Here is a 15,356-nt window from a genome sequence, read left to right as displayed (position 1 = left end):
TTGCATTTAATTGTATTTCTGTTAACAGTGTGTGAATCTACAAAACCTAGGCAGAAATAGTTGAGCTTTGGTTTTCTCAAGATTAAAAATTTCCTTGTTCCTTTATGTTTTTTATAGGGGGATTTTGGCAATTGCTTGGAGCATGGCAGATCCTGAATTGTTACTGAGCTGTGGAAAAGATGCTAAGATTCTCTGCTCCAATCCAAACACAGGAGAGGTATGGGGAGGCAATGTTTCTCAACCTTGTAGCCCTTGTAGTATGTTACTTCTGGCTACATAAGAAATTTTCTATGTGGATTCTTTAGTGGATTACTATGTGAAAAGTATGTGGAGGTGTGTGTGCAGTGTTTATTTGGCAGCAATTTTATCAGGAACATAATCTAAACTCAGCTTTTTAACCAGAAAAATCAGTAATTGAAATAGTATATTTTAAACTAGTAACCATCTCATCCTCATTTCCAATAATGTGTTTATTACCTAGACTCAGAAATACTTTGATTTATTTCACATGTGGTTTATGGGAATCAGTATCTTCGATGTAGGATTGTTCAAGGCTTGCATCTTTTGCCTGCTTTACCATTCCTGAGGATACTCTTTCACTTCTGGAAATTGGTAGATATAGTTTTCCAATCTCTCTTCTGAATGATAAAGCAAGAATATAAATTATAGCTTTTATATTTTTACCTTTTTTATGTGAAGGTAGATTATTGCTAGTGCTTATGTAGTTTGATGGAATGCTAATAAAAATAAAGAGTGTCTTCGATAAGTTTTCATCTATATTGTTAAAATTAAAACAAGCCCTTTAGTTATTTGGTTTCTGGTTTAAGAGTTGTGGATGTAACAATGTGAGAATAATAGAATCATTAACGTTAGGGGAGACGAGAAAAAAATTAATAAATTTTACCACGTATCATTTGTAGGACGAATAACAAAAATCTTAATTTTACACTGTGCCTTGCCAAGTAAATTCAAAATTCATGGAACTTACTATTCTGTTATCATTTTCTCTGTAATATAATTTAATTAGATGAGTTTTTGCCTGTGATTAGTTGTGTGTGCTTGGACTTTGAAGGAAGAGACTTTTAGTACATGCTACAACTAAAAAATTGGATTTTGTTGGCTGGGTGCGGTGGCTCACACCTGTAATCCCAGCACTTTGGGAGGCCAAGGCGGGCAGATCACGAGGTCAGGAGATCGAGACCATCCTGGCTAACACAATGAAACACCGTTTGTACTAAAAAAAAAAAAAATACAAAAAAATTAGCTGGGCGTGGTGGCAGGCATCTGTAGTCCCAGCTACTAGGGAGGCTGAGGCAGGAGAATGGCATGAACCTGGGAGGCGGAGCTTGCAGTGAGCCCAGATCGCGCCACTGCACTCCAGCCTGGGTAACAGAGCGAGATTCCGTCTCAAAAAATAAATAAATAAATAATTAATTAAATAAATAAATAATAAAAAATTGGATTTTGTTCAAATGCAAATAAAGTATAGATAAATGATCTAAGTTTTATCAAGCCACATATCTTATCAAACAAAATAAATACCAAACACGTGAGCAGGCTAAATACCTTTTCGATTAATTCTATTTTTTAATAAAATGGAACATTTTAAATGTCACGTGGGCCATGTGTGGTGGCTCACACCTGTAATCTCAGCACTTTGGGAGGCAAGGCAGGCTGGCGAAACCCCATCTCCACAACAAATACAAAAATTAGCTGGGTTGAGCCCAGGAGGTCAAGACTCCAGTGAGCTGTGATTGCGCCACTGCACTCCAGCCTAGTCATCAGTGTGAGACCCTGTCTCAAAAATAAAAAAAAGAAAAAGGAAAAAGAAGGTCACATGAAGCCAGAGTTAAGTTCATTTGACTTATCATAAAGTCCTAAGATGTTGCTTCTACATAACCACCATACTAACTTTGAGTTCACAACAAGCATTACATTGTAAAGGTTTCATATAAGCCATTTTCTATTTTTTTTTTTTTAGTACTATTAATTATTTTTTTGTCAGGGTCTTGCTGTGTCTCCCAAGCTGGAATGCAGTGGCACCATGACGGGTCACTGAAACCTTGACCTCTTGGGCTCAGTCAGTCCTCCCACCTCAGCCTCCCAGATAGCAGGGACTACAGGAATGCACTACCGTGCCTGGCCAATTTTTTGTATTTTTTTGTAGAGATGGGGTTTCGCCATGTTCCCCGTGCTGGTCTTGAACTCCTGGGCTCAAGCAGTCTGCCCACCTCAGCCTACCAAAGTGCTAGGATTATAGGCGTGAACCACCATGCCCAGCCTCATATAGGTCATTTTCTATAGTTCTTTCTCTGTCATTTTCTTTCTAACGGAAGCTGTTAATGCCGAATTCTGTTAGGATTCTGCAGTAATAGGAAGGGTGTGTATAGTACATATTTTCTCTCGTGATTAAAAGTCAGATTTCTTAGTGACTTCTTCCTTCTCAAGATTGATTTTAAAATTTGATCCTCAAGTAACCTAAATATGGTTGTTGTTTGGGTCTTACCAGACAAAAACAATTGGACAGGACATCACTAATCTTTTAGAGTTTAAAAAGTTGGCTCTAGGCCGGGTGCGGTGGCTCACGCCTGTAATCCCAGCACTTTGGGAGTCCAAGGCGGGCGGATCACTTGAGGTCAGCAGTTCAAGACAAGCCTGGCCAACGTGGTGAAATGCTGTCTCTATTAAAAATGCAAAAATTAGCTGGGCATGATGATGGGCACCTGTAATCCCAGCTGCTCGGGAGGCTGAGGCAGAATAGTTGCTTGAGCCCAGGAGGTGGAGGTTGCAGTGAGCTGAGGTTGCTGCCACTGCACTCCAGCCTGGGCAACAGAGCGAGACCCTGTCTCAAAAAAAAAATAAATGTTGACTCTAATAGAGTGTGCTGTTCTTTCAAATGCATCCATTATTTTGAACACAGAAAAGCCTCAGTTTTTAAAATGTGTTTATTCAAATCTGATTGAAATTTTAAGTTGCATTCCTGTTAATCAGAATAGGTCATCATAATGGATCATTCTTGCACTTTAAAAAATCTTAGTATTCTTTTTCCTGGCTAAAGATACTTTCTACAAAAAAATGTTCAATTTAGCTATACTTGTTGACCACATTCATTCAGGTGTTTTGGTTACAAAGTGGCCATACCATTTTCTGAGTTTTGTTGTTTGTTTTTTGTTGGCCTAGGTGTTATATGAACTTCCCACTAACACACAGTGGTGCTTCGATATTCAGTGGTGTCCCCGAAATCCTGCTGTCTTATCAGCTGCTTCGTTTGATGGGCGTATCAGTGTTTATTCTATCATGGGAGGAAGCACAGATGGTTTAAGACAGAAACAAGTTGACAAGGTAATAGGAAGTGTTAAAGTTTTCTATTATAATGCCTGAAAAAAGTATGTGTTGTGTAATATTTTGAAATGACTTCACTGATTAACAATGCTGGTTAATTGGACAATTGTGATCAAAAATTTTTTTGGATATGACTGGAAAAAATGAAAGATAGTTTGTGTATGGTCAGATTCTCATGTTATTATTATTATTATCTTTTTTAGCTTTCATCATCTTTTGGGAATCTTGATCCCTTTGGCACAGGACAGCCCCTTCCTCCGTTACAAATTCCACAGCAGACTGCTCAGCATAGTATAGTACTGCCTCTGAAGAAGCCGCCCAAGTGGATTCGAAGGCCTGTTGGTGCTTCTTTTTCAGTAGGTGGATTTTGTTTTTATGGGCCATAGGCACAAAGGACTTTTTATACCAAAGTGTTATTATAGGGTCACTCTGATGGAAGAAATCGGGGTTTAAGTTGGGATTTGAGATGTATTTGTGGGTATTTCATCATTCAAAATGGTTTCTCTGAAAAATTGGAACCTACTCTTTTTTTTCCCTTTTTTAAAAATCATGGTAAAATATACACAAAATTGATCATTTTATCCATACACAAAATTGATAATTTTATCCATTTTTAAATATACAGTTCAGGCCGGGCGTAGTGGCTCATGCCTGTAATCCCAGCACTTTGGGAGGCCAAGAAGGGCGGATCACGAGGTCAGGAGATCGAGACCATCCTGGCTAACACAGTGAAACCCTGTCTCTACTAAAAAAAAATACAAAAAATTAGCCAGGCGTGGTGGCGGGCACCTATAGTCCCAGCTACTTGGGAGGCTGAGGCAGGAGAATGGCATGAACCTGGGAGGCAGAGCTTGCAGTAAGCCAAGATCATGCCACTGCACTCCAGCCAGGGCAACACTGCAAGACTGTCTCAGAAAAAAAAAAAAAAAATATATATATATATATACAGTTCAATGGCATTAAGTACATTTACATTGTTGTTGTGTAGCCAACACTTTATATTCCTCCCCTCCCCGGTTTTTTTTTTTTTTTTTTTTTTTTTTTGAGACAGTCTCACTCTGTTGTCCAGGCTGGAGTACAGTGGCACAACCTCGGCTCACTGCAACCTCCGCCTCCTGGGTTCAAGCGATTCTCCTGCCTCAGCCTCCTGGGTAGCTGGGATTACAGGCATGTGCCACCACACCTGGCTAGTTTTTGTATTTTTAGTAGAGATGGGGTTTTACCATGTTGACTGGCCTGGTCTTGAACTCCTGACCTCAGGTGATCCACCCGCCTTGGCCTCCCAAAGTGCTGGGATTACAGGCATGAGTCACTGCACCCGGCCCTCCTCCCTTTTTTTAAAATTTGTCTTCCTTCTCTCCCTCTTTCTTTTCCTCCCTCTGTCTCTCTTTCCCTCCCTCCCTCCCTTCTTTTTCTTTTCTTTTCTTCTTTTCTTTTCTTTTTGCAGGGAGTGTCCTCCCTCCTCTTTATCCTTTTAGCTTTCCTTTTTAATTGCCAGCTCTTTTTAATTGTAAAAAATGCATAATATAAAATTTACTATCTTAACCATTTTTAAATATACACTACAACCATTTTTAAATATATACTACAGTAGTGTTAACTATATACACGTTGTTGTACAACAGATCTCTAGAACTTTTTCATCTTGCAAAACTGTAACTCTGTGCCCTTGAACAACAGCTCCCCATTTCCTCTTTCCCTTGAATCCCTGGTAACCACATTCTACTTTGTTGCTAGGAGTTTTACTACTTTAAATTACTCATATAAATGGAATCGTGCAGTACTTGTCTTTTTGTGGCTGGCTTATTTTACTTAGCTTAATGTCCTCAAGGTTTATCTGTGTCATAGCATGACAGAATTTACTTCTTTTTAGAGGCTAAATAATATTACATTGTATATATATACCACATTTTCTTTATCCATTCATTTGATGGTCATTTTGGTTGCTTCTACCTTTTGGCTATTGTGAATAAATGCTGTGATGAACATGGGTTTGTAATTATCATTTTGGGATCCTGTTTTCAGTTTTTTGGGACATATACCCAGAAGTGGGATTGCTGGATCATAGGATGGTTCTATTTTTAATTTTTTGAAGAACCTCCATACCGTTTTATAGCAGCTTTACCATTTTACATTCTCACTAATGGTGCACAAGAGTTCTAGTTTCTCCGCATCCTCTCTAGCACTTTTTGTTTGTTTGTTTCTTCCTTTTACATTGCTGATACTTTGCCTAATTCTTTCATGCCAGACTTCTAATAGCTTGATTTCATATTTGTTGCTTGTCTTTTTCCCCTCTAATCTCTACTACGTATTCCAAGATTAATCTTCCTAAAATGGACCTTTGAATATGTTTTATGTCACTCGTAAGTCTGTTCTTTGGATCTACTTAATCTTCTCATCGTCCTGTCTGGTCTTCTCTATCTGGGTGGATCACTTGAGGTTAGGAGTTCAAGACCAGCCTGGCCAACATGGTGAAACCCTGTCTACTAAACATACAAAAGTTAGCCAGGCATGGTGGCCGGCACCTGTAATCCCAGCTACTCGGGAGGCTGAGGCAAGAGAATCACTTGAACCCAGGAGGCAGAGGTTGTAGTGAGCCAAGATCCCACCTTTGCACTCCAGCCTGGGTGACCAAGAGCGAAACTCTGTCTCAAAAAAAAACAAAAACAAAAACAAAAAAGTACATTTTATCTGGAACAGAAATTGAAGTGGTATCAGACTGTGGTGCCTGAGAGGTCGTATCAACTAATTTCATCCAGATTATCTGTTTAGGCCACTTTATAAGCACTTTTTTTGGTCATATCCTTGGGTTAACACTGAGTTTGTTCATTCTCTCTTTTATAGTTTGGAGGCAAACTGGTTACATTTGAGAATGTCAGAATGCCTTCTCATCAGGGAGCTGAGCAGCAGCAGCAGCAGCACCATGTGTTCATTAGTCAAGTTGTAACAGAAAAGGAGTTCCTCAGCCGATCAGACCAACTTCAGCAGGCTGTGCAGTCACAAGGATTTATCAGTTATTGCCAAAAAAAAATTGATGCTTCTCAAACTGAATTTGAGAAAAATGTGTGGTCCTTTTTGAAGGTAAAGTTGCTATTTAAAGCTATATTATTTCATTATCTGCAAATTTAACTGTTCCTTTATATTCTAAATCTGTCTTCCTATTAAAGAAACAATTGAAAAAGTGTGATTTCAGCAATTCATTATGAAATTAAGAAGCCTTATAAAGAGCATACAACCTATGTCCAGAGTTTTTTCTTCTCTACTTTGAAAAGTGTAATACGAAATACATTTTTAATAAGTAAAAAAAAAAAAATAGATCTGTTTAGAGGAGAGCGACATAGTCAGCACACCTATTTTGAAGATGAGTAGAGTTTACTATAATGAAAACATAGAATATTTAATATCTCTAGTAGATCTAGTTAAGGAAAATGGAAAAAGAGGAAGAGGAATAGAGGAGAGAGGTTGGAGGCATTTTTCCTTTTACTTTAAGAGGAGTTAGAATAGAATAACAAATAGAATTTCCTGGTTGGTCCTTTTGCCTCCACTGGAATGTCTATTTCTTTATACAGTACTGATTTTTCAAAGGTAAAGCAGTCTTGAATACAGTTAGGTTAAAGTCTAAAATTAAAGAATTTATATTTTGTAATAATTTTGGGAAAGAATTTTAGGACATAGAATATTCCACGTAGTTTGAGTTTTGTATCAGTTTAACCTTTGGACGTAAGTTTGTATTTACAAAAATTACTGTTCAAAAGTAAGCTTTATTCAACCAGGATAATTAATTACTAGTATATTTACTATTAAAAAATAACTTATTTAAAAAGAAATGATTCTGGGCACATGTTCTCAGGACCTCCTGAGGCTGGGTCTCCAAATAAAAACCAAAAAACCCACTATTCTTTGGATTCCTTCTAACAGTGAATCTTTAGAATGTAGACTTCAGATATTTTTAATAATTCTCTTTGGAATTTGATTCATTCTTATAAAAATTCGGCCTTTAAATGTACATCTTTGTTTTAAGAATATGTCTTTTTTTTTAAAAGGTAAACTTTGAGGATGATTCTCGTGGAAAATACCTTGAACTTCTAGGATACAGAAAAGAAGATCTAGGAAAGAAGGTAAACTTTTGGGAAAGTTAGGTGGCATGCTATTTATGAATCATACTTTTAAAAAATAAAGTTGTACACGGATTATCTCAAGTCACCCAATAAACATTTAATAATAATTTGTGTTTGGTTGCTAGCGTTTTTTCCTTTTTCTTTTTCTTGTTCTCTATCATTACCCACAGTGGTTGCCAGAGTTTTGAATACATATTGATAAATGACTATGTAACTTGTATTAGCCCTTCATCATTCTTTGGAAATGGCTAGAGTTTTCTATAGCATTGCAGGTTGTTGCATGTGTGGTAGAGGTATACTGTGCACTCTAAGTGCATATTCAAGATTAGTGCTCTTTTGATGTCAGGCAGAACTAAGATCACATCACAACCCCACTGCTGAGTGGCTATGTCTTTGCTCACTCCTGTAGAGTTTTATATTTAACTTTATTAGTAGTCTAAACTTCTTGAGGCTGTAACTTTTTTAGGCTTATTAAGAGATTGATATGAAAGTTTTACTTGCATGCCTGATGGCAAAAAATGAGGAAATAGAATGATTGTTGGATTATTTCTAATTACTTCCATGTGAAAGAAGCTAGAACCATGGAGAACCAGTTCTGCATAGCTTTTATTGTTTTTTTAAACATACTATTCCTATAAGAACTTTTGTGGATTTTCGCCGGTGAGAAGCAAGAGGTGAACATTTGTTGGATGCTCTGAAATAGAATTCCATGTAGTAGGTGAGCTGTTATTTTTATTTCAGATTGCTTTGGCCTTGAACAAAGTGGATGGAGCCAATGTGGTAAGAAGGCCTTTAAAAATAGCTACCTTCTAAAACTTCGGCTAGGTCATAACAAAGAAGGAAATATCATTTAAGAAATTTGTGTTTTATGCTTTATGGTATAAAAATAAATGTTTATTCTAGATATTTTAATAAGTTAATAATTCTCATTTTAAAATAGCATGAGCTTAGCTGGTAGAGCATTCCTTTCTCTTGACATACATATTTAAATTTTGTAAAGGAGGAAAAACAGAATTAATGACTACTCAAATACTTAAGATAAATTTTTTTTTTTTGGCCAGGAAAAAAAAGAATTGGTAGGAAAGAATGGGAAAGTGGGCTGGGCGTGGTGGCTCATGCCTGTAATCCCAGCACTTTGGGAGGCTGAGGCGGGTGGATCACAAGGTCAGGAGTTCGAGACCAGCCTGACCAACATGGTGAAACCCTGTCTCTACTAAAAATACAAAAATTAGCTGGGTGTGGTGGCTCACGCCTGTAATCCCAGCTACTTGGGAGGCTGAGGCAGGAGAATTGCTTGAACTGGGAGGTGGAGGTTGCAGTGAGCCGGGATCGTGCCACTGAACTCCAGCCTGGGCGACAGAGTGAGACTCAGTCTCAAAAAGAAAAAAAAAAAAAAATGGGAAAGTGTTAGCAGTAATAGTTCTTTGCTTTTCCTCTAATGGTGTTTCTCAAATAAATTTACTCACTGTTGCTTCTTATGATTAAACTAGCTCTGAATGTTGTTGGTTGGGTCTTTTGTCTTCCTGGTTCACTAATAGCCTTTTAATGCTACATTCTTCACCTTCCCCTGTAATTGTTTTGTGTACCAAAGGCTCTTAAAGACTCTGACCAAGTAGCACAGAGTGATGGGGAGGAGAGCCCTGCTGCTGAAGAGCAGCTCTTGGGAGAGGTACTTATTTTTTTTTCATATTATATTGGACAAATTTGTGATGTTTGTGTATCTCACATTAAAATAAGGAAAATTTTCTTGACTACTTAAGGCAAAATAAAGTTGAAATAAATTGTTTTCTTTGAGATGTTTAGTATAGGAATCTATTTACCTATACTGACAGATGTATCATCTCCAGACTCTAGTTCTCCAACCTTGTTTCTGGATTATATGGTTTAAAACTAACAATTGACGTGAGATTAACATAATTTGGTCAGATGACTATCAGGATGTCAAACTGAAAAGAGATTTTATTCAGACATCCTCATTGCATTGCATTGCATGTAAAGTTAATGTTTTTCTTGGCCTATAATTTTGGGCCAACTATCAGTGGCATAGGCCTCTGAATTAGTACTGAACATGGAGTTGAAGTAAAAGATACTTCACTAAACTTATTGTCATGATTTTCAATAAATGTGTCCTTAGTTGATAATTTTTGTAAATAATTAAGAAGAGTCCTTGAACGCAGAGTTACATCATTAATTTTTACTTTTAATTTTCTGGGTGTTTTTTTTTTAACCACTAATGAACAAATCTGTAATTTACTTTTCTTGCTTTCTAACTTTATTTCATCTTGGAAAATTAATCAACAAGTTCTTCTCATCTCATCTTTGGCTTTTTCATTGTTCTTTATGATGTCTTGACTATGGAATGTTATGTATAATTTTTTACTAAGTTATAAAAATAATTCAGTAAATTTAGTCTATTACAAGATGATTGCAAAAATCATTCTCCTTAAAAGTGGATCTCCTAGAGTTTAATTAACAAGGGAATAAAGGATATGGATAAAATCTTACTAAAACTTTGAACTAGGCCAGGCATGATGTTTGCTCATGCCTGTAATCCCAGCACTTTGGGAGGCCAAGGTGGGAGGATCACTTGAGGCTATGAGTTCAAGACTAGCATGGACAACAGAGTGAGACCCCATCTCTAAAAAATAAAAATAAAAAATTAGCCAGGCATGGTGGCACATGCCTGTAGTCCTAGCTATTAGGGAGGCTGAGGTAGGATCACTTAAGCCCAAGAGTTCGTGGTTGGAGTGAGCTATGATCGCACCATTGCATTCCATCCTGGGTGACAGAGCAAGTCCCTGTCTGATTTAAAAAAGAAAAGAACTAATTTTGAGAATATTTAGACAGAATTGTAAAGACAGAGAAATGTACTTTCATTTATGTACAACTAGACTATGTATTATCAAATAGAAGATCATTTGGGAATGCACTCATGAATAACAGGTAAGAAAAATATGCATTTAATGAAATAGTAGTCATCAATGTGTACTTTTGGTTCTTTGAAAAAATGTGTTTAAGGAGGTGAAATCTTCCCCTTTGTCTTAATGAGCTATTTGTTTCATAGTAGCTTATACACTGAAGGCACTCAATACCTAATAAATTGTGCATTTTTTGACCTTATATCTAGTTCAGAAGCCCATAAATAAGGATAAATTGTTTCTAGAAAGCAAATTTGAGAAATAATGAGTTTAAAAAAAGAAAAGTGGCCGGGCGCGGTGGCTCATGCCTGTAATCCCAGCACTTTGGGAGGCCAAGGCAGGTGGATCACGAGATCAGGAGATTAAGACCATCCTGGCTAACACAGTGAAACCCCGTCTCTACTGAAAATACAAAAAATTAGCCGGGTGTTGTGGTGGGCACCTGTAGTCCCAGCTACTTGGGAGCCTGAGGCAGGAGAATGGCATGAACCCAGGAGGCGGAGCTTGCAGTGAGCTGAGAATGCGCCACTGCACTCCAATCTGGGCGACAGAGCGGGACCCTGTCTCAAAAAAAAAAAAAAAGTATTTTTATGCAAGTTTGTTAATGAATGTAATTCGATCAGTGTCTCTGATTTATTCTTTAATGTGAATAACTTAAATTGTTAATTTCTTTGAGTTTTTAAATTCCAAATGCTTCTCTTTAGTTGGGGAAAGGGAATTAGGGTTATAGATATTCTCCTGTAATAGTCAACATTAATAATTAAGCATATTTGCAGATGGTGCAGTGCTGTATTCTGCATTAAAATTACCCAGTTCTAAAATGCCACTGAACTTGAATACTAGATATTTACATTCAGATGTGTAGATAACATAGCACAGAAGATAGATATTTCATCTCATGTAAGAAAGCTGTGTTTTTCTTTAAAAATTTATCTCTAATCTCTGATATATTTTTGTCTTATTTTGAATTTTTATGCATGGGAGAGAAAGCATCTAAAATTAATTTGCCAGCAAAATGCCTTTATTATATTTCTTCTAAAGAAAGCATTGAATTTATTTTTAATCAGTCTTGCAGGTAGTCTCAGAAATTTGTAACAGAACTGTGTATATTTTTACCAGACTAACCCACTGTTCCAGGTATGACTAATTTGAGTGAACACGAAATGTATACTTGAATTTAAGTGTATTAATAAATAATGTACTTATATTACTTTTATGTTATGGGTACCAAGTGATTTTTTTTTTCATTTTTTTTTATGATTCAGTTAAAACAAAAACACTTTATAATCAAATCCAGTGGACAGGAATTCTTAGATGTGTAAAAGTAGGTTTGTTTTAAAATTTAAAAATAGTATAATTTAAAAATATATTTTCCAGCCTGGAGTGGTGGCTCACGCCTGTAATCCCAGCACTTTGGGAGGCCGAGGAGGGCAGATCACGAGGTCAGGAGATTGAGACCATCCTGGCTAACACGGTGAAACCCTGTCTCTACTAAAAATACAAAAATTAGCCGGGCGTGGTGGCGGGCATCTGTAGTCCCAGCTACTCGGGAGGCTGAGGCAGGAAAACTGTGTGAACCCAGGAGGCAGAGTTTGCAGTGAGCCGAGATCGCACCACTGCACTCCAGCCTGGGTGACAGAGCGAGACTCTGTCTCAAAAAATAAAATTAAATAAATAAATAAATAAATAATATATTTTCAGTATTTTGAGCCACTCATAGTTACCTAAGAAAACAAAGATTCTTCAGCTTCATTACTGAGATACCAGTAATGAATATGTACATGTTAGTTTGTTTAATAGTGTACTTTTTTTCTTTTTTGTGACAGAGTCTCACTCTGTTGCCAGGCTGGAGTGCAGTGGTGCAATCTCAGCTCACTGCAACCTCCGCCTCCCAGTTCAAGTGATTCTCCTGCCTCAGCCTCCCAAATAGCTGGGGCTACAGGTGCACACCACCGCCACCAGGTAATTTTTGTATTTCTAGTAGAGACAGGGTTTCACCATGTTGGCCAGGATGGTCTTGATCTCCTGACCTCGTGATCTGCCTGCCTCGGCCTCCCAAAGGGCTGTGATTACAGGCACGAGTCACGGCGCCCGGCCAATTTTTTGTATTTTAGTAGAGACAGGGTTTCAACATGTTGGCCAGGATGGTCTTGATCTCCTGACCTTGTGATCCACCCACCTCAGCCTCCCAAAGTGCTGGGATTACAGGCACGCACCACCATGCCCGGCTAGTTTTGTATTTTTAGTAGATATGGGGTTTCACCATGTTGGGCATGGCTGGTCCCGAGCTTCTGACCTCAAGTGATCTGCCCGCCTTGGCCTCCTAAAGTGCTGAGATTACAGACGTGAGCCACTGTGCCCAGCCTGTTTAACCATTATTCTTCATGACCTTGGATTTTATTTATGATTATATAATGGGAGGTAATATTTAGGGAAGTCATAGATCTTAGTGTAAATTTGGATCTGAGAACTTTTCTGGAATAACTTGGTATGTCATCTACTCTGTAGATGAAGAATCATGTATAAATTTCTTTTTCAGTAAGTCATTCTACAGTTTTATTCTGGCTAAATTGTTGCTTTTTTCATCTCTTTAGCACATTAAAGAGGAAAAAGAAGAATCTGAATTTCTACCCTCATCTGGAGGAACATTTAATATCTCTGTCAGTGGGGGTAAGTACTTGTTGGTTTTGATTTCTAATTTTTTTTAACCATCGGAAAACAAATAGTTCCTGCATTTAAGTTAAAATGCTTCAAGTCAGGTGCTGTGGTGCATGCTTATAGTCCCAGCTACTTGGGAAGTTGAGGCAGGAGGATCACTTGGGCCCAGGAGTTTGAGGCTATCCTGGACAACATAGTGAAACGCTGTCTCAAAAAAAAAAAGTTTTATCACAGGTGGTAGAGTGTGAGAAAGAACTCACTTTTCCTTTAGTACAGTATATGTAATCAGTGCCTTGGGAAGGCTGGTGTGTTCAGACACCTCAGTGATCTTTGATAATCCAGTTAAAGCAGTCTGGAAAACGTAGTATTTTATATGTATCTCAGCATATTTCTATAGACCTCTTCCATAAATATCAATACTTTGTGTTAGAAATTAATCCACTAGTAATCAGAAATTAGTGTTGTGGTCTCCATTCATGTATATATATAAAAATTGATAGATGTAGTACTTTGTTGTTGGTTTTGGTAACAAAAACTCTATTTAACTTGGTTGTATTATTTTCTTGTTGCAGACATTGATGGTTTAATTACTCAGGCTTTGCTGACGGGCAATTTTGAGAGTGCTGTTGACCTTTGTTTACATGATAACCGCATGGCTGATGCCATTATATTGGCCATAGCAGGTGGACAAGAACTCTTGGCTCGAACCCAGAAAAAATACTTTGCAAAATCCCAAAGCAAAATTACCAGGGTATGTTATTTTAAAAATAAGCAATAATGTATTTATCTTTCTAATTATAAAAACAATGCATAGTTATTATAGATAACTGAAATGCAGAAACCAGTAAAGAATTTTAAAAGCTCATTCATAACTCCTTGACCTGGAAATAGTTGTTGGCATTTTGGCATGATTATTCTAGTTTTGTTGTTTCTGTATATATTAATAATTTTAAAGACGGGGTCTTGCTCTGTCACCCAGGCTAGAGTCTGGTGGCATGATCTTGACTCACTGCAACCTCCACCTCCCAGGTTCAAGTGATTCTCCTACCTCAGCCTCCCAAGTAGCTGGGATTACAGGCGTCCGCCACCATGCCTAGATAATTTTTGTATTTTTAGTAGAGATGGGGTTTCACCATGTTGGTCAGGCTGGTCTCGAACTCCTGACCTCAGGTCATCCGCCCGCCTTGGCCTCCCAAAGTGCTGGGATCACAGGCGTAAGCCACTGTGCCTGGCCTTATTAAATTTTTTAATTGCGGCCGGGCGCAGTGGCTCACACCTGTGATCCCAGCACTTTGGGAGGCTGAGGTGGGTGGATCACGAGGTCAGGAGTTCGAGACCAGCCTGGCAACATGGTGAAACCCTGTCTCTACTAAAAATACAAAAAATTAGCCGGGTGTGGTGGCGGGCACCTGTAATCCCAGCTACTAGGGAGGCTGAAGCAGGAGAATCGCTTGAACCTCGGAGGCAGAGGTTGCGGTGAGCCGAGATCACACCATTGCACTCCAGCCCAGGCAACAGTGCAAGACTCCGTCTCAAAAAAAAAACCAAAATTTTAATTGCTCTATAATATTTCATGGTAAGAAGATGTAATGTTTCCCTTATTTTGTTACGTTTAGGTAGTTTCCAGTATTTTCCAAATAGAAATAAACACCCTTGTTTATATAGTGATAAACACCTTCGTTGTGCCTAAAGACTTGTACAAATTTCTGATTATTTAAATTGAACTGTAGTCATAGAAGAGGAATTTAACTTTTATTTTAAGTTCAGAGGTACATGTGCAGGTTTGTTATATCTAACCAATTTATGAGTAAACTCATGTCATGGAGGTTTGTTGTACAGATTATTTCATCACCCAGATATTAAGCCTAGGACCCATTAATTATTTTTTCTGATTCTCTCTCTCCTCCCACCCTCCAATAGGCCCCAGTGTGTGTTGTTCCCCTCCATGTGTTCACATGTTCTCATCATTTAGCTCTTATTTGTAAGTGAGAACATGCGGTATTTGGTTTTCTGTTCCTGTGTTAGTTTGCTAAGGATAATGGCTTCCAGCTCCATCCATGTCCCTGCAAAGGACATGATCTCGTTCTTTTTTGTGGCTACTTGATGTTATTTCTACATCATAAAAAAAGTAATTTTTATCGAAATTAGTTTTCATGAAAGTTGTACCAGTATTGAGTCCTATCAGCCTCATCTCATCTCACTCTCTTCTTTGTTATCTTTTAGCCACAGTGGCTGCCTTGTAGTTCCTCCCTTACTCATTGCATGTTCCTTTCTCACTGGAACTTTGCATCTGTCGTTCCCTTGGCCTGGAAGGCTTTTT

General features: G+C 37.9%; 1 protein-coding gene across 50 annotated transcripts in view; it reads left to right on the top strand.

Annotated features, from left to right (window-relative positions):
* The window catches only part of SEC31A (SEC31 homolog A, COPII coat complex component), a 75,069-nt gene that overhangs the window by 21,211 nt on the left and 38,502 nt on the right, over positions 1-15,356 (top strand). For 21 of the 50 annotated variants that reach the window (XM_054553317.2, XM_024245621.3, XM_024245614.3 and 18 more), the window contains 9 exon segments: positions 118-217; positions 3,181-3,342; positions 3,546-3,698; positions 6,187-6,423; positions 7,386-7,460; positions 8,202-8,240; positions 9,052-9,129; positions 12,973-13,048; positions 13,609-13,787. In XM_054553317.2, the coding sequence (XP_054409292.1) occupies positions 118-217; positions 3,181-3,342; positions 3,546-3,698; positions 6,187-6,423; positions 7,386-7,460; positions 8,202-8,240; positions 9,052-9,129; positions 12,973-13,048; positions 13,609-13,787 (1,099 nt within the window). 50 annotated transcript variants of the gene reach the window in all.

This window comes from Pongo abelii, chromosome 3 (assembly GCF_028885655.2).
Source record: "Pongo abelii isolate AG06213 chromosome 3, NHGRI_mPonAbe1-v2.0_pri, whole genome shotgun sequence".
NCBI classification, from domain to species: Eukaryota; Metazoa; Chordata; class Mammalia; order Primates; family Hominidae; genus Pongo; species Pongo abelii.
This window is presented reverse-complemented; position numbering and strand designations above follow the sequence as displayed.